Source organism: Scyliorhinus canicula, chromosome 3 (genome assembly GCF_902713615.1).
Source record: "Scyliorhinus canicula chromosome 3, sScyCan1.1, whole genome shotgun sequence".
Taxonomy (NCBI): Eukaryota; Metazoa; Chordata; class Chondrichthyes; order Carcharhiniformes; family Scyliorhinidae; genus Scyliorhinus; species Scyliorhinus canicula.
In genome coordinates, this window is record NC_052148.1 from 70,251,298 (window position 1) to 70,279,276 (window position 27,979).

Sequence of the window (27,979 nt, forward strand, 5' to 3'; positions counted from 1 at the left end):
TCATCTGTCATGTTGTGCTGCCATTCTGATTGCCAAGCTTCACGTTTTAGATATCACACCGTGTGTAACAATAAAAAATATTTTAAAGATTAAAGGAATTGTCTCATTGTGTGATTCTAATTGGTAAGCTGTTGTGCAAATGCACCAATCCCTCTCCCCGTCTCTGTGAGCAGATGCAAAGAGGCATGTGATGCCAACTCTTATATCTTAGCCTCTGTGGAAAATAGCACTGCTTTCAATTCTGCCTCTTAATTCCCTTTGTGTTCCAGTTGAAATTGAGAAGTGACTTTGAGGAGAATACCGGGGTTGGGGGGTGGGGGGGGGGGGGGGGGGGGGAGGAGTGGGGGATGGAGATGTGAGCATGCATGTTACTTCTGCACAGATGTGGCATAGTGGTAGACCAATGTGTTTAAAGCCCCTCCCTTGCGATGGGATGAACTGCCCCTGATCTCGATTACTGTGATTGAGCACTCAACCCACTTTCTGGCTCAGCATCACTCATTGAAGGCCCCGACCATTTGTTCCCAGAATGCGTTCATAATAGGTTAATTGTGAACACAGAGCCACTGAGAACACCAGTGGAGAACTGTACAATAACAGCAGTCACTGAGGATGTTCTTCACAGGTGTTACTGCTAGAATTCTATTAAGAACAAAGGTAAGTGAAAGCGATATAAATATTTGAGGACAAAGGGGAAAGGAATGCTTTCTGTTAACTCCCCAAGGCCTCAGGCTTTTGAAGGAAATGATACCCATCTGTATGCTCAGCAGGATTTGACTCAAAATATTGCTTACACATCTATAAATCAAAAGTATAATGTATACACAGAAGTGTTTCAGCTCATAAAGAATTTGGTAATTATTCTGTGTACAAATTAGCATAATGACTTAGTTTTAAAAAAAGAAAAATGCTAAGCATGAAGATTTTTTTAACTGTTGCTCATACGATGAACATTGTTGGAATATGTTGCATACTAGTTCATAATTTAAATCCTCTGTTCTGAACGTTACTTATTTTAAATCACTCTAATTACATTATGTTATAATTTTCTAGTTTTTCCATTTTGTTTTACTTCCATCATGTACGGTGCTTTGTGTTTTAAGTTTTTTCGAAAAAATATTTTTGGATAGAACAAAAATACAGAGAAAGGTTTTTGATTGAAAGTCACTTTTGTGAATAAAGTCTAAGTTAAGTGCAGTGTACTCCTGTTATGTATAGAAGGGATTTTCCACAGTGTTTTACACCTTTAAACATCATCAGGACAAAAGTGGGCATAAAGTCGCTCCATCTCAGTAATATTTGAGAGTACTACATTCCCAAACAATAGCTGCAGTTAATACATACAAGTTGGTGTTGCTTTTACTGTTGCTGTTCGAGAAATATTTCTCAAAACTTCTGCAACACAGACTGGTGTGATGCAGACCTGTGATTCTCCACACAATTAGCTCCTCATTCCGATTGTGCCACTGTGGGCAGTTGCCAAGTGTAGACCAGGCGCTTCCGCACTGTGAGAGAAAGGCAACATTAATTGGTGGGACCAAAGTAGTTCCACTTAGACAACTTACTGAAAGCTGGGAAAGTTCTGTTTCCTAAAAGCATTCTCTCACCTTCTTTTCCTGGAAAGCAAAAAAAGGAGAGGGAATGGCATTTCCTGCTGGCATGTAAACATTTCACAGCTAAGCAGAACAGACGTGGAGCCCCACAGAGACAACTGGAACTGCAGTCCGTCAAGGGATCTGGACAATAGGGAGAGTGGGCTGCAAATGTCTCCTAAGTCATAATATGAGTAGCACTGATATGCCGTAGTGTTGTATGTTGAAAATGTGCTTATTTGTGTATTTGCAATACTAGGACAATTTATGGACTCCATGAAGAACTTAGAATAATGTGTTTGCACCATCTAGAATCTAGCACAGTGTTGCACAACATAAATTAACCCACGGGCTGGAAATGGCCTGTTGGATGATTACATTCGGCCCTCAATGCACTTTTTAATTATTCCGAAGGGTCAGCCCATGAGTGGTCTCCAGAGGCCAGGCAGGACGTTTCATCCGGCCCGCGATGCGCTCTTTTGTTATTCACTAGAGCCGGCTCACCAGTCCTCCCAATCGGTCAGGCGGGAGATGAAAACTCCAACCAGATGTGGCACACAGTAAGCTCCGTCTGCACGCACGGTGAGTGTCCACTATAAGAATACTCTTCAAAGTGCGGTTGAGTCCTGGGCCATTTTAGACTGTTACTGCCACTAAACGCATCGATGTCCAACCCTCAGTGGGCTGCACAAGGGTAGATTACAATCCCTAAAATCAAGGAGGTTCGGCACTACTACACATAATAATTAAGTCACCATTACAATTTGAAAAATAGAGGCAAATTGACAGTCTATGCAATTAATCCAAAGCATCACACATTTAGAAGGAGATACATAATTAAAATGAACATGACTTTTCTGATTTAATGCCCAGCACTTGGATGAATGGTCAGTTTCAAAATTGTTTCAAATTGAAGTTCTTTATAAAAAGCAAATGCTAATGTTATTGACCTGCAGTCTCCATAATAATCTCAGAGCAGCCATTTTTGAATCAGGACTCCAAGCAACTGAGCTATTCCATCATGCATTTGTCATACTATTACAATAATATATAGCTTTCAATAATGATTTATAAAGTCGCTACTGAAAAATGAGAAAGCGTTCCTGTAATTCCTTCACTTTAATAAGTCCTGCTTGAACGCAACCCTCCAGAATCAATTAGAAACCCCCTTTTCTAAAAGCTTTCACCAGAATACGTGAAGAATATACTTGAAGAGATGTACACACAGGAGTTTTTGTTTTTACAACTGTGGTATTTTGTATTGTTCTTCAGTGTTTCACATCAAAATCTCAAGATTTTGCCTAACCTGAGACGCTTTATTTGATTCAGTTGTGTGAGGTAAAAAAGAAGCCTATTTATGAGAACCACCTCTTATTCTGCCCTCTCTCTCTCTATATCTCTATCTCTCTCTCACACCACACGCACTCACCCATTTATTGAACTGCACCCATTGAAATAAAACTTCCTGTGAATTAATTGTACTTTCTTTTCGCCGATAAATCTGCATTAATGAAGTTTCTGTCCTTAAATCATGTTATGACAGTCATCCTGCTTCAAGGACATGGAAAGTAGACAATCAGTGGCCACACTGCCAGCTGATGCCAGGACAAATCAACAACCACAAACTGAATAAAATTTTCACAGAATGTTTAGATCTTATTGAAATGGTAATAGATAACAGATAATGATTTTAATAGCACTGCCAAATCTTACGATTTGCGAAGAATAACACAGGCGATGGGGGAGGGGGATTCTGATCAGTTCACACAGATCAGAATGATTTGCAAAAACAGCCTGGAATCAAATGATAGGTTCATTATGAGTGGAACGCCATCATCAAAGATCCCAAATCATTCTCAGCATTTTCTGCTTTTTATTTCAAGCTTCCATCCAGCATCCACGGTTTTTTGATTTTAGCTCCCTTTCAGCTCGAAATTGAAGCAGAAAATTCAGATGATGTCATGAGCTCTGTGAGCAAATTCTGAGTGGCTTTTACGAGTGATCTAAACTCCCAGATTAGATTACCATTTTGTAATATCTCGTAGGTTTCCATTATTCTCTATATGAGCCATCTGAGCCCCTATACTACATTACTGCTTTGGAATCACTCCCAGGAATCCATTATTCTATGTTTACTGATCCCGATTGGCCCGTAATGTAGCCGGTAAATGCTGATTCACTGAAGTCATTACTAAATTTGGAAGCTCTCTTCAATGGCAGATTTTCATTGGATACAAAGAGGATATAAAATTGTACTATTGAGCTCCTTAGCATGAAATCTGTTAACAAGCAATACCAGGGGCTTTTGCAAAATCTACTCAAACAGCCACATTAGCTATATTTTATGTGTACAAGAACCCTAATTATACTATGGCTAAATAATTTACTTGCAAATTAAACTTCGGCTGTGTTTTTTTGCTCAAGTAACTTCCACCTGCTTTTCCAGTCATGGGTCAGTTATAGCACAGTTGGTGATAGTAGCAATAAAGTTGCTTACAGCATTCCTGTAAGTTTGAAACTTTTTCATTCGTAGGTATAGGAAAACAGTCTTATACATCATTACAGGAATACCCAATTCATAACCTGAACATACTTCCTCATGAGTGACATTCCTGCTGAATGTATAAGCGCATTCCCACAGTTTTCTGCAACTAGTGGGAACTTCCATTTGTTTTGGGGTGCACAGGACATTAATAATGAAGTGGGATAAAATTCTCTTTTCCTCGTTACAATTACAAATTTTCGAACAGCCCCCAGAGTTGAAGAACAACTATGTTTCCACTGTGTACAGATTGGAAATTAATGTGTCAAATTGTTGAAAACTGTCCACCTTCCCAGATGGTTGCTTTGTATCTACCCTGCTGAACTATGCCCCTTGTAAGGTTTAGGTTTTCGAGGTACAACACCCTTTTATTTTTTTAAAAACCTCAAAGGTGCCAAATTCTTAATTTCTAACACTAGGGTTCTCAGTTAGGCTTGAGGTACAAGGTATGAATAATTAGTATTTATTAATCAAGTAGAATTTAGTAAGCAGGATTTTACCTCTACGTAACAAGAAGCAGTGAAGACAACATAGAGGTTTCTCATCTTTCAAGGTCCTCAGAACTCTTGGTGTTGTCAGCGCAGGCGGTGCCTCTTTCTTTGTCTTTGAAGTGACATTGAACTGTGTCCAGAAATATCATACTCCAGAAGCCATGGTATCACTGTGCCAATAAAGACTACAATTTCTCAACTTTTACCCCTCAGTCTCTCACTCCTCCCTCCATTTTTGGAACTGGTCCAAATTCATCGCTCCTATTGGCTATAGGACGCAAATCACCCTGCGTCACCCCATCTCTGCAACTAGAGCCTGAAAGACAGATGTTCATTTTTTTCCCCTGGGCCCCTCAAAGTTTACATTTCATTACAAATAGCATATTTCTTCCAAATACAAAGAACCCATCAATAAAGTCACATTCTCTTCTCAACATATTTTTACCAAAGCCCCCAGATATCAGAAAATAAAGGTTTCCCCACTGGTACAAATCCATTAAGGAAATACATGGTTTGTTTAACATAGGGCCGTAACTTCCCTGGTGTGGCAATCAGCAGCAGATTGTCACTCTGTCCCAACTTACCTGTGCTTAAGTTCTAAAACACCTGCCTCGCCCAACCTTCCTGACTCAGTCCGGGTGAGTCTCAAGAAGCGGAGCATACTCCCAGCTCCAGCAGCAAAGTGCAAAAGGAGCAAAGGAGAACATGCCTCCTTTTTACAGCTCTACATGCCATAAAGCAGGTGGCTTTAAAGTTTAAAGGGTAAAGGCAAATTTCTAAGTTAAGTGAATGGGAGGTGGAGGTTCAGACATCGGCGGGGGAGGATCCGGGCATCAAATCGGAGGAGGAGAGTTGGGCATGGGGCGATCGGGTTGAACATCTGGGGAGTGGAGGGTTTCAGACATTGTGGGGTGTGTGAAGGTTTGGACATTGGGGATGTACAGGGTTTGGATATCAAGAGGTTGGGAAGCTCAGAGATCAGGGGTGGAGGATAAGGACATTGGGGAAGATGCACGGTTCGGACATCGAGGGGTTAGGGGGTCAGACTTTGGTGGGGGAGACAGACATCAGTGTGGGAAGTCAGACATCAGGGGAGCATTTGGACTTTGGACAGGGGTTTGGGTCGGGGAGTGGTCCCAGGTTGGGTCAGGGAACCCCCTTCCGGTGTAGGGGGGAGGGGGATGTAGTGCGGGGTTGTTTTTGTAGGTGGGGTGGCCGGGCCAGTGTGGAGTCAGGCCCAGTCAGGTTGGGAGCATTAGGTGAGGGGGATGTGATGGGCTAGGGCAGGGAAACCTGTGCTGAGTGGTGAATATCATTGGGGTTGGGTGCTTCATTGGGGAAGAGTGCCGGGTGGGGGGTGTCCCATGTACGGCTCCATCTGGGTTTTTTAAATAGTTATGCTGAAGTTCGAAGAGCTTTTTTCCTTCTAACTCTTTCAGAGTAACTGTTGGTTTAAAACTGGTAGAACCAACCAAAGTTAGAGATTTAAATAGCTTTGCCTGATTGTTTCCAGCACAATGCAATTGTCCAAGGGAAGTTATTCCCTTACCTGGGAACTTCCAAGAGGGATTCCCCAGCACATTTTTGGAGTACGTCCCAAATCTGATGATGGGGAGCTAGGAAGTTACAATAGTGTCATCTTACGTTCAGACTGTTGAACTTCAGACTATTCCTTCAAAGCAGACAACGCCTCAAATTCAGACTTTACACCACCGTTAAAGTCATAAATTCATCAAGTTTGGTTTCTCACAAGCAACTACTTCCTGTTCCCAACTACCTTGACTGTCAATTGTCCAACAGAAATTCAAACTGATTCTTACAAAAGTGGTTAAGGAATAAATTCCAAATATGTTGCAGATTCTAAAAATTGTAGGAATATCAAAATCTTACACCTTAGGTTATGCTCATAGGCCACAAGCCAGAATGCAGAATAAAAACGGAGATATCAATGTACAAAGTGCATATTTCTGAAATCTGTTGTGGGAATTCATGGTGGGGGGGATTCATGGGCACCCATTTAATGGCTTTGGGGAAAATTATTCACTGATAATTGAGGGAGGGACGATTGTCACTTCTTCTGTAACCCAAACCAGACAATAAGCAGGATGTGGGAGGAGCAAACCCAAGGCTTGTGTGTGAGGGTTTTTCTTAGTTGCTAATTAATATTCAGTGCAAATCTTAATAAGTAGTCCACATCAGAATGTGAAGAAAGGGGCTTCTGATTTGAAAATCTTATGTGGTGTCCAGTGCACAGGGTCGATTGTAACTTGGATAACCAGTGCACATGGGATGGTAGCAGCCTGAATTGGGTCAGCGTCCTGTTTAGGTGGCATTCTGGTTGGCATAGAACATAGAACAGTACAGCACAGAACAGGCCCTTCGGCCCTCGATGTTGTGCCGAGCAATGATCACCCTACTTAAACCCACGTAACCCGTATACCCGTAACCCAACAATCCCCCCATTAACCTTACACTACGGGCAATTTAGCATGGCCAATCCACCTAACCCGCACATCTTTGGACTGTGGGAGGAAACCGGAGCACCCGGAGGAAACCCACGCACACACGGGGAGGACGTGCAGACTCCACACAGACAGTGACCCAGCCGGGAATCGAACCTGGGACCCTGGAGCTGTGAAGCATTGATGCTAACCACCATGCTACCGTGAGGCATCATTGTGAATGGAGCAGATCACTGGGCAGACAGCCAGGCAATGAAGCCTTTTTAATATGTAATTTTGAGAGACAACAGGGGAGAGCAGATGTACCTCGAAAATTCCTCAACACTGAAAATATATATTTTTTTCAAAGTTGCAGAGACTTCCAGAGGTGCAGACCTAAATGGGTTACACAGCACATTCATGATTAAACAGATCTATTTAATGCATAAAAATACATAGAAGGTTAGAGCACCCAAGGAGCTCATTCAGCTTTTGCTGCCTGTGCTGATTCTTTGCTGGAGAGTATTGCATGTCTGCTAAAATCTTTTTAAAATTGCCCTTAGCCTTTCTTCGACAGCTTTTCAGGACGTAATACTGAAATATTCATAGACGATGCTTGAATTTATTTGTTTATTGAACCAAGTCTGATGTCAGAACCAAGCTGCAGGCTGACTTGAGTTTCTCTTAACTCCCATCAAATAGAGGAGGGTTTTGTCTCCCTCAAACTGGCTGTAATTAAATTCAGACTTCTGAGGCTACAGCCCAGTGTGTAAACACATTATGCATTCCTTTCATACAAGTTTGAATTATACAATGAAATCAATACAAAAGCATCATTATCAGTTAACTGTCTAGAGAGTGGAGCACAGTTACGGTTTTTATTAGACAAGGTGGCCGTACTGATTTGACATGAAACCTCTGCAGGCTGAAAAGTTAAAGCAATCAAGTCTGGGTCCAGTCTAGTCTACCTTTTTTTGCGCACTTCATTAACATTACTTACTGTCACTTCACTTCCCTGATTCCTTTACATTTTTTTCCTGATCTATATGAGAGGGGAAGCAGTGGCAGAGTGGTATTGTCGCTGGACTAGTGCTCCAGAAACCCAGGACACTGATCTGGGGACTTGGGTTTGAATCCCAGTAGGACATGGGGCCTCACGGTAGCATGGTGGTTAGCATCAATGCTTCACAGCTCCAGGGTCCCAGGTTCGATTCCCGGCTGGGTCACTGTCTGTGTGGAGTCTGCATGTCCTCCCCGTGTGTGCGTGGGTTTCCTCCGGGTGCTCCGGTTTCCTCCCACAGTCCAAAGATGTGCGGGTTAGGTGGATTGGCCATGCTAAATTGCCCGTAGTGTAAGGTTAATGGGGGGGATTGTTGGGTTAGGGGTATTCGGGTTACGTGGGTTTAAATAGGGTGATCATTGCTCGGCGCAACATCGAGGGCCGAAGGGCCTGTTCTGTGCTGTACTGTTCTATGTTCTATGTTCTAGGTGATGGAATTTGAAACTCAATAAAAATATCTGGAATTAAAAGTCTAACAATAACCATGCAACCATTGTCGATTGTTGTAAAAGCTCATCTGGCTCTTTAGAGAAGGAAATCTGCCATCCTTATCCGCTCCTGGCCAACATGTGACTCCAGACCAATGTGGTTGACTCTTAACTGCCCCCTCAATGGCAATTAGGAATGGGCAGCCTGCAACTGTCACGGTAGCACGGTAGCATTGTGGATAGCATAAATGCTTCACAGCTCCAGGGTACCAGGTTCGATTCCCGGCTTGGGTCACTGTCTGTGCGGAGTCTGCACATCCTCCCCGTGTGTGCGTGGGTTTCCCTCGGGTGCTTCGGTTTCCTCCCACAGTCCAAAGATGTGCAGGTTTGGTGGATTGGCCATGATAAATTGCCTTTAGTGTCCAAGATTGCCCTTAGTGTTGGGTGGGGTTACTGGGTTATGGGGATAGGGAGGAGGTGTTGACCTCGGGTAGGGTGCTCATTCCAAGAGCCGATGCAGTCTCGATGGGCCGAATGGCCTCCTTCTGCACTGTAAATTCTATGATAATCTATGAAAAAAACTGCCACACCCAATGAATGAGTAAAACGAAAGACCTCTGCCAGTGCAAATTTGCAACGGGCCCTCTGGACGTATATCAAAGTGACCCAGGTTAACTTTCCTGTGTAAGACGTTTCTTGTCTTGTCACGGCAGAGAACAGGATTAATTTTTTTTAAGAATGCAGTATCCCCAAAAAGTTGTTGAAAGTATTTCAGAGATCAATTGGTAAGTGTACTGCTCAATATGGTAATGAGCCACTTAGGTCACAAAGCCACAGGTTTAAGTGGAAACCTATACTCAATTTGTCTCACCTCAATTTCAGCTTGCCTGGACTATGGGAGAGGATGAGCAAGGGCCGGGGGGGGGGGGGATAATGTAAAGTTTCTGGTCATGGTTGCCATCTGGTGGGCCTCAATGGAAAGAATGGATGTGAGCCGATATTTAAATTAGCCTGATGGTATTGTAACCTAGCCTCGAGGAGAATAGCCACCAGAGTGAGATATCAGAAGCTGATCAGCTTCTCGTGGATAAGAAAAGAATGAGGATAAAGTAAGAATGGCACTCAAAATTTTAATATTTAACACAGACAAAAGTAATAGCTAAGAACTAGTGTGCTACACACATCATGCGTGCAGTGCTTACATTTACCAATATACTAACCAACTTGCAGTACTCAAAGAGTTAAATAAGTAAGCTTGGTTGATGAAGTTTTGAGCAATTGCCTATATTCTGCAATAGTTTTCCTCAAACTGGATTCACGCTGTTTAATTAACATATCAAGCTGCATTGTCTTTAATTATAGATGTGGTTCTCAACTAATCCATCTTCATGTGCAGGAGTGATATTAGTGAGAAGAGTATTTTCTTCTGTGTATTTTTTTCTGTCTTTCTCATTAATTACATTAATTTGCTATTTCTTTGGTAAGGAAGGCAGATTAGCAATATTTATTTGGCGCAGCAATGCAACTGATAATAGGTCAAATATGATTGGGAAGGTGCTATCATTGTTGAATAAATTGATGATAAACGTGAATTCCGGAAAGTTAGGGGTGCCTATTTTTCTTTCTGTATCACGCTGCTTTACCACATGACCTGGTAGCAAAGGAGATGCTTTGGGAAATCTGGAACACTCTTTCCTAAAAAACCACTGAGACTAGGGCCGAGATTTCCCAGTCCCATGTAATAATAATAATAATCGCTTATTGTCACAAATAGGCTTCAATTAAGTTACTGTGAAAAGCCCCTAGTCGCCATATTCCGGTGCCTGTTCGGGCAGGCTGGTACGGGAATTGAACCCGCGCTGCTGGCATTGTTCTGCATTGCAAGCCAGTTATTTAGCCCACTGGGCTAAACCAGCCCCAGTGCAATTGGAACAGAAACTTTAATGGACCAGGAAAAGGCCCATTGGGCAGCATGGTAGCACAGTGGTTAGCACAGTTTCTTCACAGCTCCAGGGTCCCAGATTCGATTCCCGGCTTGGGTCACTGTCTGTGCGGAGTCTGCATGGGTGTCCTCTGGGTGCTCCGGTTTCCTCCCACAGTCCAAAGATGTGCGGGTTAGGTGGATTGGCCATGCTAAATTACCAAACATTTGTCCACAAATGTTGGGAGGAATTCTCCGCCCCCGGGAAAAATCGGGAAGGCCGTCGTGAACTCGGCCGAGTTTCACGACGGCCTCGGAGGCCGCTCCTCTCACCGTATTCACCTCCACCCGGGGGGCTAGGAGCGGTGCTCCGTTATTCTCGGCTGCCGGGCCTTGACGCATGCGCGCCGTGAATGACGCGGCCAGCGCACCTAAGTGACGTCAGCCGCGCATGCGCAGGTTGGCCAGCTCTAACCCACGCATGCGCGGCTGACGTCACGACGGCTGACGGCTCAAACCCGCGCATGCACGGTGGCCATCTTCCCCTCCGCTGCCCCGCAAGACGTGGCGGCTTGATCTTGCGGGGCGGCGGAGGGGAAAGAGTGCATCGCTTTGAGACGCCGGCCCGACGATCGGTGGGCACCGATCGCAGGCCAGTCCCCTCCCGAGCACGGCCATCGTACTCACCCCCCTCTCCGCCCCCCACAAGCTTCAAACGGGCCTTTGGCGCCCATGTTCACGATGGCAGCGACCAGGTGTGGTTGCCGCCGTCGTGAACCGGTAGGCCCATCCGGGTCGGAGAATCGCCGGTCGGCGTGAAAAACGGCGAGAGCCGATTCTTCTGAGCGGGGGGTGGGAGAATCGCGGGGGGCGCCAGGGAGGCGTGAAATGAGTCACCCGGCCCTCCCACGATTCTCCCACCCGCATGGGGAGCGGAGAATCGCGCCCGTTAAGTGGGGTTACTGGTTTACGGGGATAGGTTGGAGGCATGGGCTTGAGTAGGGTTCTCTTTCAAGGGCCGAGGCAGACTCGATGGACCAAATGGCCTTCTTCTGCACTGTAAATTCTCTGACTTCGGGTGGGGATTTTCAGTCCCGAGGTGGGCATGCCCAGAAAATCTCATCCCGAGATCAATTGCCAATTTCAAACTGAGATTGCTAGATTTTTGAGGGGGAAAGTATCAAATGATATGGAAACAATACAGGTAAAGGGAGCTAAGATGCAGATCAATTATGACCCAATTGAAAGGTAAGACAAGCCCAAGGGTCACAATGGCCGACTCTTGTTCCTGAGAGATAAAATTAATACCAATAAACGTCCCATTCTAACATTGGCTTCATTTTAGATGATCGGGATTCCTGCCAGAAACAACAGGTGGAAGCCTAGTTATTAAAGCAAATCACAAACACATAGAAATTAGGAGCAAGAGTGGGCCATTCGGCCCTTCAAGTCTGCTGCGCCATTCATTATGATCATGGCTGATTGTAATCCAACTCAGTAACCTGTTACTTCCCCCCCCCTCACCCCCCAATATCCTTTGATCCCTTTAGCCCGAAGAGCTATATCTAAGTCCTTCTTGAAAACCCACAGGGCAGGATTCTCCAGTCCGCCAGCTGCCGTGCAGCGTGCCCCCGCCGGCAGCGGGATTCTCTGTTTCCCGGAGCCAGCCAATGGGGTTTCCCATTGCAGCCACCCCTTGCCGGCAGAAAACCCGCTGGCGTGGGTGCATTGCTGTCCGACCGGTGATCCCGGTGACGGAGAATTCCGCCGGCAATGTTTTAGCCTCAGCACTTTCAGTGGTAGCAAATTTAGCACAACATCTCTTCTCCTGCACTCGCTATGAAGGCAACAAAGCATTTGCCTTCTTTACTACCTGCTCTACCTGCGTGCTTACCTTCAGTGACTGGTGTACAAGGACACCAAGGTCTTGTTGCACATTCCCCTCTCTCAATCTATAACCATTCAGATAATAATCTGTCTTCCTCTTTCTGCTACAAAAGTGGATAACCTCACATTTATTGGCCATGCTGAATTGCCCAAGGCATGCGCTTGAGTAGGGTTCTCTTTCAAGGGCCGGTGCAGACTCCACATTACACTGCATCTGCCATGCGTTTGCCCACACACTCAACTTGCTCGAAATACTCTGAAGCAACTTGGCAACGCACAGCTCCCTCTCCCACAACTTTGTGTCATCTGCAAATTTGGAGATAGGCACAATTTAATTGAAAAGGCCCTAAGTGTGGTCATGAACAGGAACTGCAACGGGCTTCCTGATGCTCGACTATGCGAGGTCATCGCCGGTTTCAAATGTTAATTGGTGCACTAACGGGGCCATACGGGCTTCACACCACAAATGATGGTCCCACTGGCTGATTCGCTGGGACTGCACCCACCAGCTTCCTGCTAACAAGGGGAGCAGCACTTCCCGCACAGCATACCCCACACAGCACAGTCATACCACCAAGGAGACCAGCCCCTTGATTCGGGCCAGATTGTTGGACGCGGTGAAGGCGAGACGGGGTGCTTGGTTCCCCTGTGGGGTTCGGACGGTCAGCCACAGGGCAGCCATTGGGAGGAAGTGACAGTGACTGTCAGCTTGGAAAACATCACCAGGAGGACTGACACCCAGTGTCATGAGAAGATCAACGACCTCCACTGGGCACTGGGCCACACGGGTGACTTGGCAGTGGCACCGCCCCTGCCCCCCATCTGCCCCCCCCCCCCACAGGGGACGAGCATGCACCTGGCACCACCCCCACGCAGCACCGTACCATGCCCCGGCCTACCCATATGCAGCATAGCCGCCCACGCTAGCCCCTCATCCTCCCCATCATCCCCCCAACCCATTTGCCCCATCCCTCCATACTCCTCATCCCCCATCCTCCTTCATACTCCCACTCCCCGTACCACCAGCCTCCCATACTCCCCCTCTCCCCCATACTCCCCATCCCCCATCCTCCCTCATACTCCCACTCCCCGTACCACCAGCCTCCCATACTCCCCCTCTCCCCCATACTCCCCATCCCCCATCCTCCCTCATACTCCCACTCCCCGTACCACCAGCCTCCCATACTCCCCCTCTCCCCCATACTCCCCATCCCCCATCCTCCCTCATACTCCCACTCCCTGTACCACCAGCCTCCCATACTCCCCCTCTCCCCATACTCCCCATCCCCCATACTCCCTCATACTCCCACTCCCCGTACCACCAGCCTCCCATACTCCCCCTCTCCCCCATACTCCCCATTCCCCATACTCCCTCATACTCCCACTCCCCGTACCACCAGCCTCCCATACTCCCCCTCTCCCCCATACTCCCCATCCCCCATCCTCCCTCATACTCCCACTCCCCCTGCCACCAGCCTCCCATACTCACCCTCTGCCCCATACTCCCCATCCCCCATCCTCCCTCATACTCCCACTCCCCCTGCCACCAGCCTCCCATACTCCCCCTCTGCCCCATACTCCCCATCCCCATACTCCCTCATACTCCCACTCCCCGTACCACCAGCCTCCCATACTCCTCCTCCCCCCCATACTCCCCATCCCCCATACTCCCTCATACTCCCACTCCCCGTACCACCAGCCTCCCATACTCCCCATCCCCCCATACTCCCCATCCCCATACTCCCTCATACTCCCACTCCCCCTGCCACCAGCCTCCCATACTCCCCATCCCCCCATACTCCCCATCCCCCCATACTCCCTCATACTCCCACTCCCCCTGCCACCAGCCTCCCATACTCCCCATCCCCCCATACTCCCCATCCCCCATCCTCCCTCATACTCCCACTCTCCGTACCACCAGCCTCCCATACTCCCCCTCTCCCCCATACTCCCCATCCCCCATACTCCCTCATACTCCCACTCCCCGTACCACCAGCCTCCCATACTCCCCATCCCCCCATACTCCCCATCCCCCATACTCCCTCATACTCCCCATACCACCAGCCTCCTATACTCCCCATCCCCCCATACTCCCCATCCTCATCCTCCCTCATACTCCCACTCCCCGTACCACCAGCCTCCCATACTCCCCTCTGCCCCATACTCCCCATTCCCCATACTCCCTCATACTCCCACTCCCCGTACCACCAGCCTCCCATACTCCCCCTCTCCCCCATACTCCCCATCCCCCATCCTCCCTCATACTCCCACTCCCCGTACCACCAGCCTCCCATACTCCCCTCTGCCCCATACTCCCCATCCCCATCCTCCCTCATACTCCCACTCCCCCTACCACCAGCCTCCCATACTCCTCCTCTCCCCCATACTCCCCATCCCCCATACTCCCTCATACTCCCACTCCCCGTACCACCAGCCTCCCATACTCCCCCTCTCCCCATACTCCCCATCCCCCATACTCCCTCATACTCCCACTCCCCGTACCACCAGCCTCCCATACTCCCCCATACTCCCCATCCCCCCATACTCCCCATCCCCATCCTCCCTCATACTCCCACTCCCCGTACCACCAACCTCCCATACTCCCCCTCTCCCCATACTCCCCATCCCCATCCTCCCTCATACTCCCACTCCCCGTACCACCAGCCTCCCATACTCCCCCTCTCCCCATACTCCCCATCCAGCCTCCCGTACACCCCTCTGCCCCATACTCCCCATCCCATCCTCCTTCATAATCCCACTCCCCGTACCACCAGCCTCCCAAACTCCCCCTCTGCCCCATCCCCCATACTCCCTCATACTCCCACTCCCCCTACCACCAGCCTCCCATACTCCCCATCTCCCCTATACTCCCCATCCCCCCATACTCCCCATCGCCCATCCTCCCTCATACTCCCACTCCCCCGACCACAAGCTTCCCACACTTCCCATCGCTAATCCCCCAATACTCCCCATCCCCCCATATTCAGCCCCCCCCCCCCACCTCCGCGATGAACAAAGCATATGGCTCACTATGGCCCCCTCTGTGTCCACGCAGGAGAAACTGACCCATAACAGATGTTAGAGAGCCCAGATGGGCAGCAGGGAGCCAAATATCAGAGTTCTCACCCCCTATGAAGAACAGGCCCTGGAAGTCGCAGGGTGGCCAAGGACAGATCGATTACCAACATAGAGGTTGTCATATAGCGCAGAGGTGAGGATCCATCGGCCCCCCACCCAGGTGCCCCGTCACATGTGAGTTGTTAATGCCAAACAGACTGATCCATCCCTCCTGCTGACCACAGTCCATTCTGCTGCAGGATCTCCAACCAACAATTCCAGCCCATCCGTGGTGATCCCTCCCATGAGAACACTCGGAGGGGTTCCGAAGACACCACCTTGTTCGTGACACAGCTGTCATTCCCACCCCCCACCAGCGCAGAGACACATATTTTGGTGGGCAAAAGTAGTGTTCAGGCCTCTGGGACGCATTCTGGTGAGCATAATATAGTTGTTGATGCACATGAGGTGGAGGCAGGAATGACCAGGTGAGGCAGTAGTCGGAGGTCTGCTGGATGCCAAGATCCAGCTGGGTCCCAGTCAGATGCCAAACCTCTGGACAAGGTTAACCTGGAGCTGATGCAGTCAATAGGGTGCGCCCATGAGATTCAGAGGGGGATGTCAGCGACACTCTAGCATCGCCGATTGGCAGGAGTTCCAGAGACTACGGGCGGAGGAGATAATGCCTGCAATGTGTGGCACCAAGTGGAGAGGATAAAGCACGGCACCAGCAGCATGAATGGTGGTGTCCAATGTGCAGCTCAGTCAGTGACAGACATGGCTGAACGCCTCAGCAGCATGTCCCAGTTGCTGGAGGACGTGTCCCAGTCCCACGTGGACCTTGATGAACCATTGCAAAGCTTGTCTCAGTCTCAGGTGGACATTGTCAAGGCATTCCAGAGCATGTCTCGGTCGTTGGGGGAGATGTCCCAGTCACAGTTGGGCATTGCTGGGGCACTTCAGAACATGTCCCAGTCACTGAGGAGCATCGGCGAGGGTGTTGACACCAAGCTGCAGACATTGGGGAGCCACCAGGGCTGGCAGAGCCAGATGACGAAGAGGCTGCCTTGGCTCAAACCAGCTGCCCTTCCATGCTGAGGTGAACCCCGAGGTCTATGGGCACTGACAGGGAGGACAGAGCACTGGGTGATAACCTGGTCATCCTATAGAGTGGCGACGGCAGCTACCAGCTCACCTAAGTTCCACCCCCCTGACAACGGCGCATCTCGAAGTCAGCCCCCGGAACAGGGTGGCACGGCAGGGTATATGCCACCGGCAAGTGGGCCAGGGGGCTCTGGCCCCAGGACCCTCAGAGAATGCCACCAAGGTCATCGAAAGCCAGGGGTCTTGGTAGGCAGCAGGTTGTCTCCACCTGTGGTGTGCATCCTGGGGACACACCTAGAGACAGTGGTAGAGCGTGGCAGGTTGAGGATCACTGAGAGGGTTTCGGGGGAAAGGGACATAAGAGGGAAGGATGGTGTGGGAAGGAACCATCGGGCGATAAGGGCAGCTGGGGCCACATATAATAAACGTTGCACCCGAGAAATATAACGTCTCTGCACTTTCTTCCACTATGATGGCCGACTACCTATCCACTGCCCCTCCTCTAGGCACGGAGGTCCAAGAATACCCCGCCCCCTTACCCCGGCATACCACGTTCAGGTTGTTGGGTGTAAGAGTGGACTTTGCAGACCGGCAGGAGTCAAGAAACTGGAGACAATGACATAGATTGAGGCGCAACAGTGCTCAATTTTCAGTGGGTTATCATCACACCCCACCACCACCCCCACCCCCACCTTTGACAGTGACCAGCTGACAATGCCAGCACAATCCCATCAACCTAGGGACAAACCCTGGGAGCCTGGAACAGGGTCGGGGGAAAGGGGGAATGGGTGTGGCAAGGGGAGGGGTGGGGGAAGGGAAAGATGGGGGCGGGGGAAGTGGATGAGGTGCAATGACGGATGAGGCCACGTCCTATATGAAGCGGACGAGGATGAGGGCCTCCCGGGCCCTCCAGGCTTTCTGGACCCTCGTCGCTACCATCTGTCCTCCATCCTCCGCCTGGCCTGCGGGTCTTTCCCAGCCTGGTCCTCCAGCCCTTCTTTATCCGGTGCCACCTCCTCGTCCTGTTCGGAAGTGGCCACATGTTCCTCCCCCTCCACCTCCAGCACGTCACCCCACTGCTGTGCCAGGTTGTGGAGGGCACAGCTGACCACCACAAACCGGGCTACCTTCCGGGTGAGGTACTGCAGTGCACCATCAGAGTGTTCAAGGCCTCGGAACCGCATTTGGCAGAGTCCAATGCAGCGCTCAATGACAGCCCTGGTAGCCACATGGGTCTCGTTCTATCCAGTTTCTGGATCAGTCACCGGCCTCCGTATTGGCGTCATTAGCCAGGTCCTCAGCGGATATCTCTTAACCCCACAAGAGCCAACCGGCCATCCTGGGGTTGCCTCAAAGAGGCCAGGGATGTGCAACTGCCCCAGGATGCAGTTGTCGTGCACTTTCCCTGGGAAGCGTGCACACACGTACATTATCTTCACGTGGTGGCCGCACATGAGCTTAATGTTCAGGGAGTGGAACTCCTCCCTCTTAAGGTAGGACACTTCCTGATGGTCTGGTTGCGCGCAGGATGAAATGCATGCCATCTATTACCCCTGGACCAGGGACATACTGCCAATTGCAGAAAATCCTGCAGCCCAGACATCTTGGGCGGGATTCTCCGACCCTGTGCCTGGCCGCGTCACGCCGCCCTGATGCTGCGACACGATTCTCTGCAGAACAGAGAATTGGCGCCATTGGGGCCCGGGTGGTCGGAGCAGGGGCTACTCCCCCTGCCATTCTACAGCCCGAATGGGCTGAGCGGCCGTAAAAACAATCAAGTCCGCCGGCACCGTTCTAACATGCTCTGAGCGGGCGGGACCTCGGCGTTGAAAGGTCCGGGGGCAGCCTGTGGGCGGGGGCGGGGGGGGGGGACCACCCCGGGGGGGGGGGGGGCGCTCCGATGTGGCCTGGCCCGCGATTGGGACCCACCGATTGGCGGGCTGGACTCTCTGTCTCCTGGCCTCCTTTCTTCCATGCCTGTACTCCTGCGCCATGTTGGATCAGGGCCAGCGCGGACAATGGAGACACCGTGCATGCGCGGGTTCACGCCGGATCCACTGCACATGCGCGCATATTCCGACGCCCATTCCATGGCCGGATCAGCAGCTGGAGCGGCATGAACCTCTCCAGCGCCCAGCTGGCCCCCTGTACGGGCCAGAATTGATGATCCTGGGGCCGTGTTGACGCCGTTGGGAAACACAACGTCAACACTTAGCCTCAGGATCAGAGAATCCCGCCCCTTGTTGGGCCTGATCCATGTCAAAGTTGATATAGTTAGCTGCCCAGGCAAACAGGGCATCTGTGATCTCACGGATGCACTTTGGGGGCTGCAGCTTGTGAGATCCAAAGATGTGCAGGTTAGGTGGATTGGCCATGATAAATTGCCCTTAGTGTACATAATTTCCCTTAGTGTTGGGTGGGGTTACTGGGTTATTGGGATAGGGTGGAGGTGCTGACCTTGGGTAGTGTGCTCTTTCCAAGAGCCGGTGCAGACTCGATGGGCCGAATGGCCTCCTTCTGCACTGTAAATTCTATGAATTCTAAGCCACACAATCTCCGCTTGAACAGCGGAATTATCCTGAGGCAAAATGTTCAGGGCTGCGGTGACAGTGACGGTCACCAGGAGCGGGTATCCTCCTCCTCCACGTGGTGCTGCACCAACCCCTTACCGAGGCTGTCACCCCAGGGCTACCCCATGCCCTCTCTGAGCTCCGGGACAGCAACCCAGTGACCCCGCGCCCATTCCCTGTTGTGTATTCATAGTGTTTTTAGTATTTTCTCACACACAGCATTGTAGCTGAACAGGGGCACTTTAAGAGACCGATTGCATGATGCCATCAAAGATGATGTAATCGGCCGTTTGCCTGTAGAGTTAACATCTTCTTAATAAAGCTCTGCATTTTGGTTGAACCTCCAAGGCCTGCAGACGCAATCCTGAATCCACCAGATAATAACTGACGACGAGGTTGGCAAATGGCGTGTCTAGGCACAGAAAGAAAAAGTCAAACAGCGTTTGTCGGCACCCAAAGAAATAATAAATGATTGAAATCATCCCTGCATGAAAGCTGGCGAGGGGAGAGTCGAGCAATGGTTACAGCCACCAGAGGAACGGAAAAATCTGAAGGAAACAACCTGGGAGAGAGGCTCACCATGTGCCCCGCCCAAAACAAACTCAGTAACCGTGAGCAGCGTACCCAGCAGCCATAAATGTAGAGCTGAAGGTGCTGTATAACACATAGGAAAACAGGCTGAGCTTGGCTGTGCCTTGCTTTAGGGAAAAAGGAAGCAGGGCAGTTCTAAAGATTCGTGGCACATCATACGCACACAGCTCCTTCCATAAAGAATATTGGTGGGGTGTTTTGGCACCGTGGGATGGTTTGATGAGAATACAGAGTGATGGAGCTCATATACAGAGAGATTTGACTATTTTATTCAAGCTAACAAGAGAGCAGCACATATAAAAGTCCCGACTTTCCTGAGCATAATGGAGGGGGAGGGGAACCTCCTTTGGAATCTGGTGTAGCCGGAAAAGCCAGTCACAAAAACATACTAACAGTGAAACTTTTGCAGGACCCCTTTCGCCAAAAGCTTTAGATTTCATAAGTGAATAAAGAAGAAGGTTAATCGATTACACAGTTTGTAGCTGCTCTGAAACGACTAGCTGAACACTGAGAAATCGGGGACGTGTTAAACAATACCAGCGATAGCCTGTGCTTTAAGGAGTGAAACTACTCAAAAGCGATTATTAACTGAAAGCAACCTAACCTTAAGGAAAGCTTTGGAAGTTGCTGCATCCATGGAATCAACAGCCAAAGAAGTTCAGCAGTTGAGTTCAAGCTCAAGAATTCACAAGATGCCGGCTGGAACTCGAATGCAGACACAGACTCACACTTGCCACAAACACAGATGGCTCTCAGCAGCAGATTGTTGGTGCAAAGACATCATGTGCAGGAATTGTGGCAAAGTAGATCCACCTTGCATGCACTTTTTGGAAAAAGAAAAAAAGTTTCAGGCAAAAATTGCAGGAAGCAAGAGCCATATAAAACAAATGGCAAATTGAATCAAGGAAAATATGTCCAAGTGGTACTAAAACGACGTGAGAAAGAGCTCGATTCATAGTCCGAAGACGAACTATCACTAAATATACTAGTTATTTCTGGTGCAACAAACCGAGATTGGGTCACTCCATTACTGGCCGGTCAACTGGTGAAGATAGAAGTGGACACTGGGGCAGTCATCTCATTGGTACGAGAGACCATTCATCAAGAAAAGCTCTGACATATTGTTCTGCAACCCTCTGAGATGGTACTAAAAAGCCACACAGGAGAAGTGGTTGAGGGGCTGTATTGATGTGCAATCAAATGGACAGCCAGCAGATTTGTCCTTGCATATAGTCAAAGGAAATTACCTGGCACTAATGGGAAGAACTTGGCTGGAAAAGATCAAATTAAATTGGGCTGATGTAAATCTCATGACAGATTCCAAATTAGGTCTACCTAAAATAGAACATAGAACATAGAACAGTACAGCACAGAACAGGCCCTTCGGCCCTCGATGTTGTGCCGAGCAATGATCACCCTACTCAAACCCACGTATCCACCCTATACCCGTAACCCAACAACCCCCCCTTAACATTACTTTTTAGGACACTACGGGCAATTTAGCATGGCCAATCCACCTAACCCACACGTCTTTGGACTGTGGGAGGAAACCGGAGCACCCGGAGGAAACCCACGCACACACGGGGAGGACGTGCAGACTCCGCACAGACAGTGACCCAGCCGGGAATCGAACCTGGGACCCTGGAGCTGTGAAGCATTTATGCTAACCACCATGCTACCATGCTGCCCACTTGAATCTTGAAGAAAATCTTGAAGAAATATGCCGTTGTCTTCAACAATGAGCCAGGAAGCATGAAGGGTATCTCAGGAAAGCTCAAGATCAAGGAAGAAAATCAGATGAGATGCTTAAAGGCTAAGACTGTGCCGTACACAATCAGTCCCAAGGTAGAGGCAGAATTAGAATGGCTGGTTCGATATTGGTCACTCCATTACTGGACAGGAATCCTTGAACCCATTAATGTGAGTGATTAGGCCGTGCTGATTGTACCTGTGATGAAAAAAGATGGATCTGTATGCATTTGTGATGATTTTAAATACACTATTAATCCTGTACTATGTGCAGAGCAGTACACTCTACCTCTGATTGATGACCTAATATCTGGGTTGGCTGGAGGCCAACACTTCAATTGAATCTATCTCAGTCAAACATATATTTAAATGAAGGTGGATCAGGATTCACAACAGGTGTTGACGATTGTGACATACAACGGGTTATTTCGATACAAAAGATTATTATTTGTTCCAATGAGCTATGGACCAAACCTTAAGCAGGTAGATGGTTACTGGGAAGAATGAGGAAGAAAATCTCCGCAAATTAGATGCCACACTGCAGATATTAGAAGATTATGGATTAAGAGTCTGAAAAGACAAATGTGAATTTTTCCAATCTTCAGGTGAATATCTGGGTCATGTCATAGACGCTAAGGCTCTGCATAAGTCTCCTTTGAAAGTCAAAGTCATTACCAAGGCACCCATATTTCAAAATGTGAACCACCGTTCTTAGGGTTACTAAATTACGATGGAGGATTGTCCCTAATCTAGTGACTAGTCCTAAAACCTTTGCACAATCTACTGTGTCAAAATAAAAAATGGAAATGGGGGGATCAATGTGAGAGAGCATTCATGCAAGCCAAAGAGTTGTTACTCAAGTCAGAATTCCTGACACATTTTGTTCCAAATTTACCCCTGCCGCTGGCATGTGACACATTACCTTATGGGGTTGGGCAGTGGTTTCCCACATATTGCCCATAGGTGAACAGAAGCTGATAGCCTTTGCACCAAGGACTTTGAATAAAGCCGCAAGCATTTATGCGCATAGAAAAAAGCCTGAGAAATCATCTTTGGAATAAAATAGTTCTACCAATTCCAGTACGGGAGAAAATTCTCTTTATTGATGCACCATCGTCCACTAACTGCGATTTTTGGACCTCATACCGGGATTTCATCACAGGCAGCGAGCAGAATGCAGAGGTGGGCATTGCTCTTGTCAGCACACACATACACGATCTAATATTGTCAGTCAAATCTTCAGGGGAATGTAGATGGACTCTCCCGACTATCCTTACCAAATAGTTTACCGATAAACAGTTTGTGCAGAAACATTTTCTACTTTGAGAATTAGAAACACTTCTGTAACTGCAGGAAGGTGAAGAAGCAGACCAGAAGTGGTCCAGTACAGGCGGCATAGTGCTACAGTGGTTAACACTGCTGCCTCAAGGCGCTGAGGACCTGGGTTTGATCCCAGCCCGAGTCACTGTCCGTGTGGAGTTTGTGCATTCTCCCCGTGTCTATGTGCAGGCTAGGTGAACTGACCAAGCTAAATTGCCCTTAATTGGAAAATTTAAAAAAAAGTGATCCAATACTGTCAGAGGTTATAGACACGGGGCTTCAGGGCAAGACCTTAGGAGCAAACGCTGATCGCACTGGTGCTTCATAGCGCCAGGGTCCCAGGTTCAATTTCCGCTTGGGTCACTGTCTGTGCAGAGTTTGCATGTTCACCCCGTGTCTACGTGGGTTTCCTATGGGTGCTCCCGTTTTCTCCCACAAGTCCCGAAAGACGTGCTTGTTAGGTGAAATGGGCATTCTGAATTCTCCCTCTGTGTACCCAAACAGGTGCCGGAGTGTGGCGAATAGGGACTTTTCACAGCAACTTCATTACTGTGTTAATGTAAGCCTAGTTGTAACAATAATAAAGGTTATAATTATTATGAAGAAAACATGTGTTAAACCAATTACACAAAGGCCACTGTGGTATTGTAAGGATTAATGACATAGCTGGCAGTTATTTCTGGCTGGGCTAGATGCTGGAATCAAGGAGAAGGTGGGAATGTATTTGTCTTGTGAAAAATGCACAATGCCACCATTTGACCCATTGCAGCTGTGGGAATGGTCAGAAGAGGCCTGGCAACAGGTATGTGTTGATCACGCTGGACGTTTGGAAGGGTTTATGTTTCACATTCTAGTCGATGCCTCCTCGAAATCGCCAAAAACTTTCATCGTGAAGTTAAGATCATTTGAGAAAAAAATTGAGAGAGTGGGTGAAATCTTCAGCATATTCGCATACCCTGAACAACTGGAGAGTGATAATGGACCGCAGTTCATCACCTCGAGTTCGCAAACTACTTGAAGGAGAATGGAATTCAACACATCCGGTCCTCCTGTTATCACCCTGCCACAAAAGGGTGGGAGAACGTTATGTACAGATGGTGAAACATTTGTTAAAGGTAACCATAGAGCAAGGTTGATTGCCTAAACGTCTGAGTCAATTCCTGCTCAAGTACAGGAATACTGCTCACTCAATATCACAGCTGTACTACGGGCGGACACCTCAGAGGGCAGTGAGGCTATATGGGTAGAGATCAGGAATAAGAAGGGTGCAGTCACAATGTTGGGGGTTTACTACAGGCCTCCCAACAGCCAGTGGGAGATAGAGGAGCAGATAGGTAGACAGTTTTTGGAAAAGAGTAAAAACAACAGGGTTGTTGTGATGGGAGACTTCAACTTCCCCAATATTGACTGGGACTCACTTAGTGCCAGGGGCTTCGATGGGGCAGAGTTTGTAAGAAGCATCCAGGAGGGCTTCTTAAAACAATATGTAGACAGTCCAACTAGGGAAGGGGCTGTACTGGACCTGGTATTGGGGAATGAGCCCGGCTAGGTGGTAGAAGTTTCAGTAGGGGAGCATTTCATGAACAGTGACCATAATTCAGTAAGTTTTAAAGTGCTGGTGGACAAGGATAAGAGTGGTCCTAGGGTGAATGTGCTAAATTGAGGGAAGGCGAATTAAAACAATATTAGGCGGGAACTGAAGAACTTAGATTGGGGGTGGATGTTTGAGGATAAATTAACATCTGACATGTGAAAGGCTTTCAAATGTCAGTTGAAAGGAATTCAGGACCAGCATGTTCCTGTGAGGAAGAAGGATAAATACGGCAAATTTCAGGAACCTTGGATAACGAGAGATATTATAGGCCTTGTCAAAAAGAAAAAGGAGGCATTTGTCAGGGCTAGAAGGCTGGGAACAGACAAAGCCTGTGTGGAATATAAGGGAAGTAGGAAGGAGTCAGGAGGGCTAGAAGGGATCACGAAAAGTCATTGCAAATAGGGTTAAGGAAAATCCCAAGGCTTTTTACACGTACATAAAAAGCAAGGGGGTAGCCAGGAAAAGGGTTGGCCCACCGAAGGATAGGCAAGGGAATCTATGTGTGGAGCCAGAGGAAATGGGCGAGGTACTAAATGAATACTTTGCATCAGTATTCACCAAAGAGAAGGAATTGGTGGATGTTGAGTCTGGAGAAGGGTGTGTAGATAGCCTGGGTCACATTGAGATCCAAAAAGACGAGATGTTCGGCGTCTTGAATAATATTAAGGTAGATAAGTCCCCAGGGCCTGATGGGATCTACTCCAGAATACTGAAGGAGGCTAGAGAGGAAATTGGGCTTGACAAAAAACTTTGGATCCTCACTGTCTTCAGGTGATGTCCCGGAGGACTGGAGAAGAGCCAATGTTGTTCCTTTGTTTAAGAAGGGTAGCAAGGATAATCCAGGGAACTACAGGCCAGTGAGCCTAACGTCAGTGATAGGGAAATTACTGGAGAGAATTCTTCGAGACAGGATCTACTCCCATTTGGAGTAAATGGAGGTATTAGTGAGAGGCAGCATGGTTTTGTGAAAGGGAGGTCGTGTCTCACTAACTTGATAGAGTTTTTCAAAGATGTCATAAAGATGATTGATGCAGGTAGGGCAATGGATGTTGTCTATGTGGACTTCAGTAAGGCCTTTGACAAGGTCCCTCATGGTGGACTGGTACAAAAGGTGAAGTCACACGGGATCAGGGGTGAGCTGGCAAGATGGATTCAGAACTGGCTAGGTCATAGAAGGCAGAGAGTAGCAATGGAAGGATGCTTTTCTGATTGGAGGGCTGTGACTAGTGGTGTTCCGCAGGGATCAGTGCTGGGACCTTTGCTGTTTGTAGTATATATAAATGAGTTGGAGGAAAATGTAAGTGGTCTGATTAGTAAGTTTGCAGACAACACAAAGGTTGGTGGAATTGCGGATAGTGATCAGGACTGTCAGAGGATACAACAGGATTTAGATCGTTTGGAGATTTGGGCAGAGAGATGGCAGATGGAGTTTAACCCGGACAAATGTGAGGTAATGCATTTGGAAGGTCTAATGCAGGTAGGGAACATACAGTGAATGGTAAAACCCTCAAGAGTATTGAAAGTCAGAGAGATCTAGGTGTACAGGTCCACAGGTCACTGAAAGGGGCAACACAGGTGGAGAAGGTAGTCAAGAAGACATACAGCATGCTTGCCTTCGTTGGCCGGGGCATTAAGTATAAGAATTGGCAAGTCATGTTGCAGCTGCATAGAACCTTAGTTAGGCCACACTTGGAGTATAATGTTCAATTCTGGTCGCCACACTGCCAGAAGGATGTGGAGACTTTAGAGAGGGTGCAGAAGAGATTTACCAGGATGTTGCCTGGTATGGAGGGCATTAGCTATGAGGAGCGGTTGAATGAACTCGGTTTGTTCTCCCTGGAACGACGGAGGTTGGGGGGCGACCTGATAGTGGTCTACAAAATTATGAGCGGCATAGACAGAGTGGATAGTCAGAGGCTTTTGCCCAGGGTAGAGGGGTCAATTACTAATGGGCATAGGTTTGATGTATTAGGCAGGTTGGTTCGATGTGGACTGCACTCGATGCAGGGAAGTTAGAAACAGACGTCTAACACTGGAGAAGATACAACACTGTTTTATTCAACTATCGAACTATACTGATCTGACTGGTGACCTTGTGGTAACCTGACCAGACTTAGTGGTTACCGAATGGTGTTTGCACTGGCTAGCTCGTGGACTCTGACTGTCTCAGTAGCTGGGTCCCGAGAGAGCGGGAAACCTAGTGCTCTCTGGCTTTATAGTGGTAGTGTCCTGTCTGGTGATTGGCTGTACTGTGCTGTATGCTTACTGGTCATCCTATGTGTCAATCACTGCCTGTCTGCATCTCATTATATACATGAGTGGATATTATGACATCTCCCTTTTTTTTAGTTAAATGAATATTGAGGTACGTATACCTGTATATATGTATACGTATATATATGCCTGACTATATACAAATGGTGCTTGAACAAACATATATACATGGGAAGGTGTCGATAGTGAAGATACATGGCAAACAAAGCAATATTTACAAAGGTTAAATCAATGAATTCAGTCACAAAATTTACAAAAGTTCAGTCTACAGATTCAATCTTTGTGGTGGGCGACAAATACTTGTTGATCGCCGCAGAGGTGGATCAGGAGCCGCCTGCACGTGGATAGGTGGGATCTCTGTCACCGCGATGGTCGCGTGGGCCGGCAGGATCGCTGGCAGATCGGTGGCCTCGTGGCAGGGTACGTCCGGAGGAAGTATGATGGCCGGCAGAGCACTGCGGTCAGGTGGTGGGCGTGGAACTCTTCGCAATGCCCGTCTGTTGCGCCATAGCAGGGAGCCATGCTGATGAGGAAAGACCTTGGGGCAACTTGTTTGACAACAACAGCTGTGGCTGACCAGCTGCCCTCAGGCAACTCGACGCGAACATGATCGGCTGGAGCCAGGGTAGATCCGTGGCATGAGCATCATATGTGGCCTTCTGTTGGGCCAGGGACTGGTGCATTTTTTGTAAAACCGTGAGGTGGTCAAGGTCTGGAACATGGATGGCTGGAACTGTGGTCCTCAGAGTGCGATTCATGAGCATCTGCGCTGGAGACAACCCAGTGGACCGTGGGGTTGCCCTGTATGCCAGCATCGCCAGGTTGAAGTCGGAGCCTGAGTCTGCAGATTTGCACAGCAACCGCTTGACAATATGGACCCCTTTCTCGGCCTTTCCATTTGATTGCGGGTAGTGGGGACTGAAGGCAATGTGACGGAAGTTGTAGGACTGTGCAAAATCAGACCATTCCTGGCTGTAAAAGCATGGATCGTTGTCACTGAATACCATGAATTGTATCCCGTGCCTGGAGAACGTTTCTTTGCAGGCTTTGATGACTGCCTTCGACGTGAGGTCAGACAGTTTCACCACTTCTGGGTAAGTGGAGAAGTAGTTGATCAGGAGTACGTAATCACGCCCCTTGGCGTGGAAAAGGTCTACACCTACTTTGGACCACGGAGAGGTCATGATCTCGTGCTGTTGCAGTTTTTTTTTGGGTTGAACCGGTTGGAACTTCTGACAGGTGGGGCAGTTGAGGACCATGTTGGCAATGTCCTGGTTAATGCCCGGTCAATAAAACGCCTCTCAAGCTCTGCGTCGGCATTTCTCGACTCCAAGGTGACCCTCATGGAGTTGACCCAG

At 48.4% G+C, this 27,979-nt stretch overlaps 1 protein-coding gene across 18 annotated transcripts in view; it reads left to right on the forward strand.

Annotated features, from left to right (window-relative positions):
• Positions 1-27,979, forward strand: part of celf4 (CUGBP, Elav-like family member 4) — a 1,331,379-nt gene that overhangs the window by 1,226,299 nt on the left and 77,101 nt on the right. For 12 of the 18 annotated variants that reach the window (XR_005459940.1, XM_038790659.1, XM_038790661.1 and 9 more), the window contains one exon: positions 2,007-2,174. The exons of the other annotated variants lie outside the window; for them this stretch is intronic. Coding sequence is in view for 11 of the 12 variants with exons in the window: in XM_038790659.1 (XP_038646587.1) it covers positions 2,007-2,174 (168 nt within the window). In the remaining variant the exon portion in view is untranslated. The remainder of the gene's footprint in view (positions 1-2,006; positions 2,175-27,979) is intronic. 18 annotated transcript variants of the gene reach the window in all.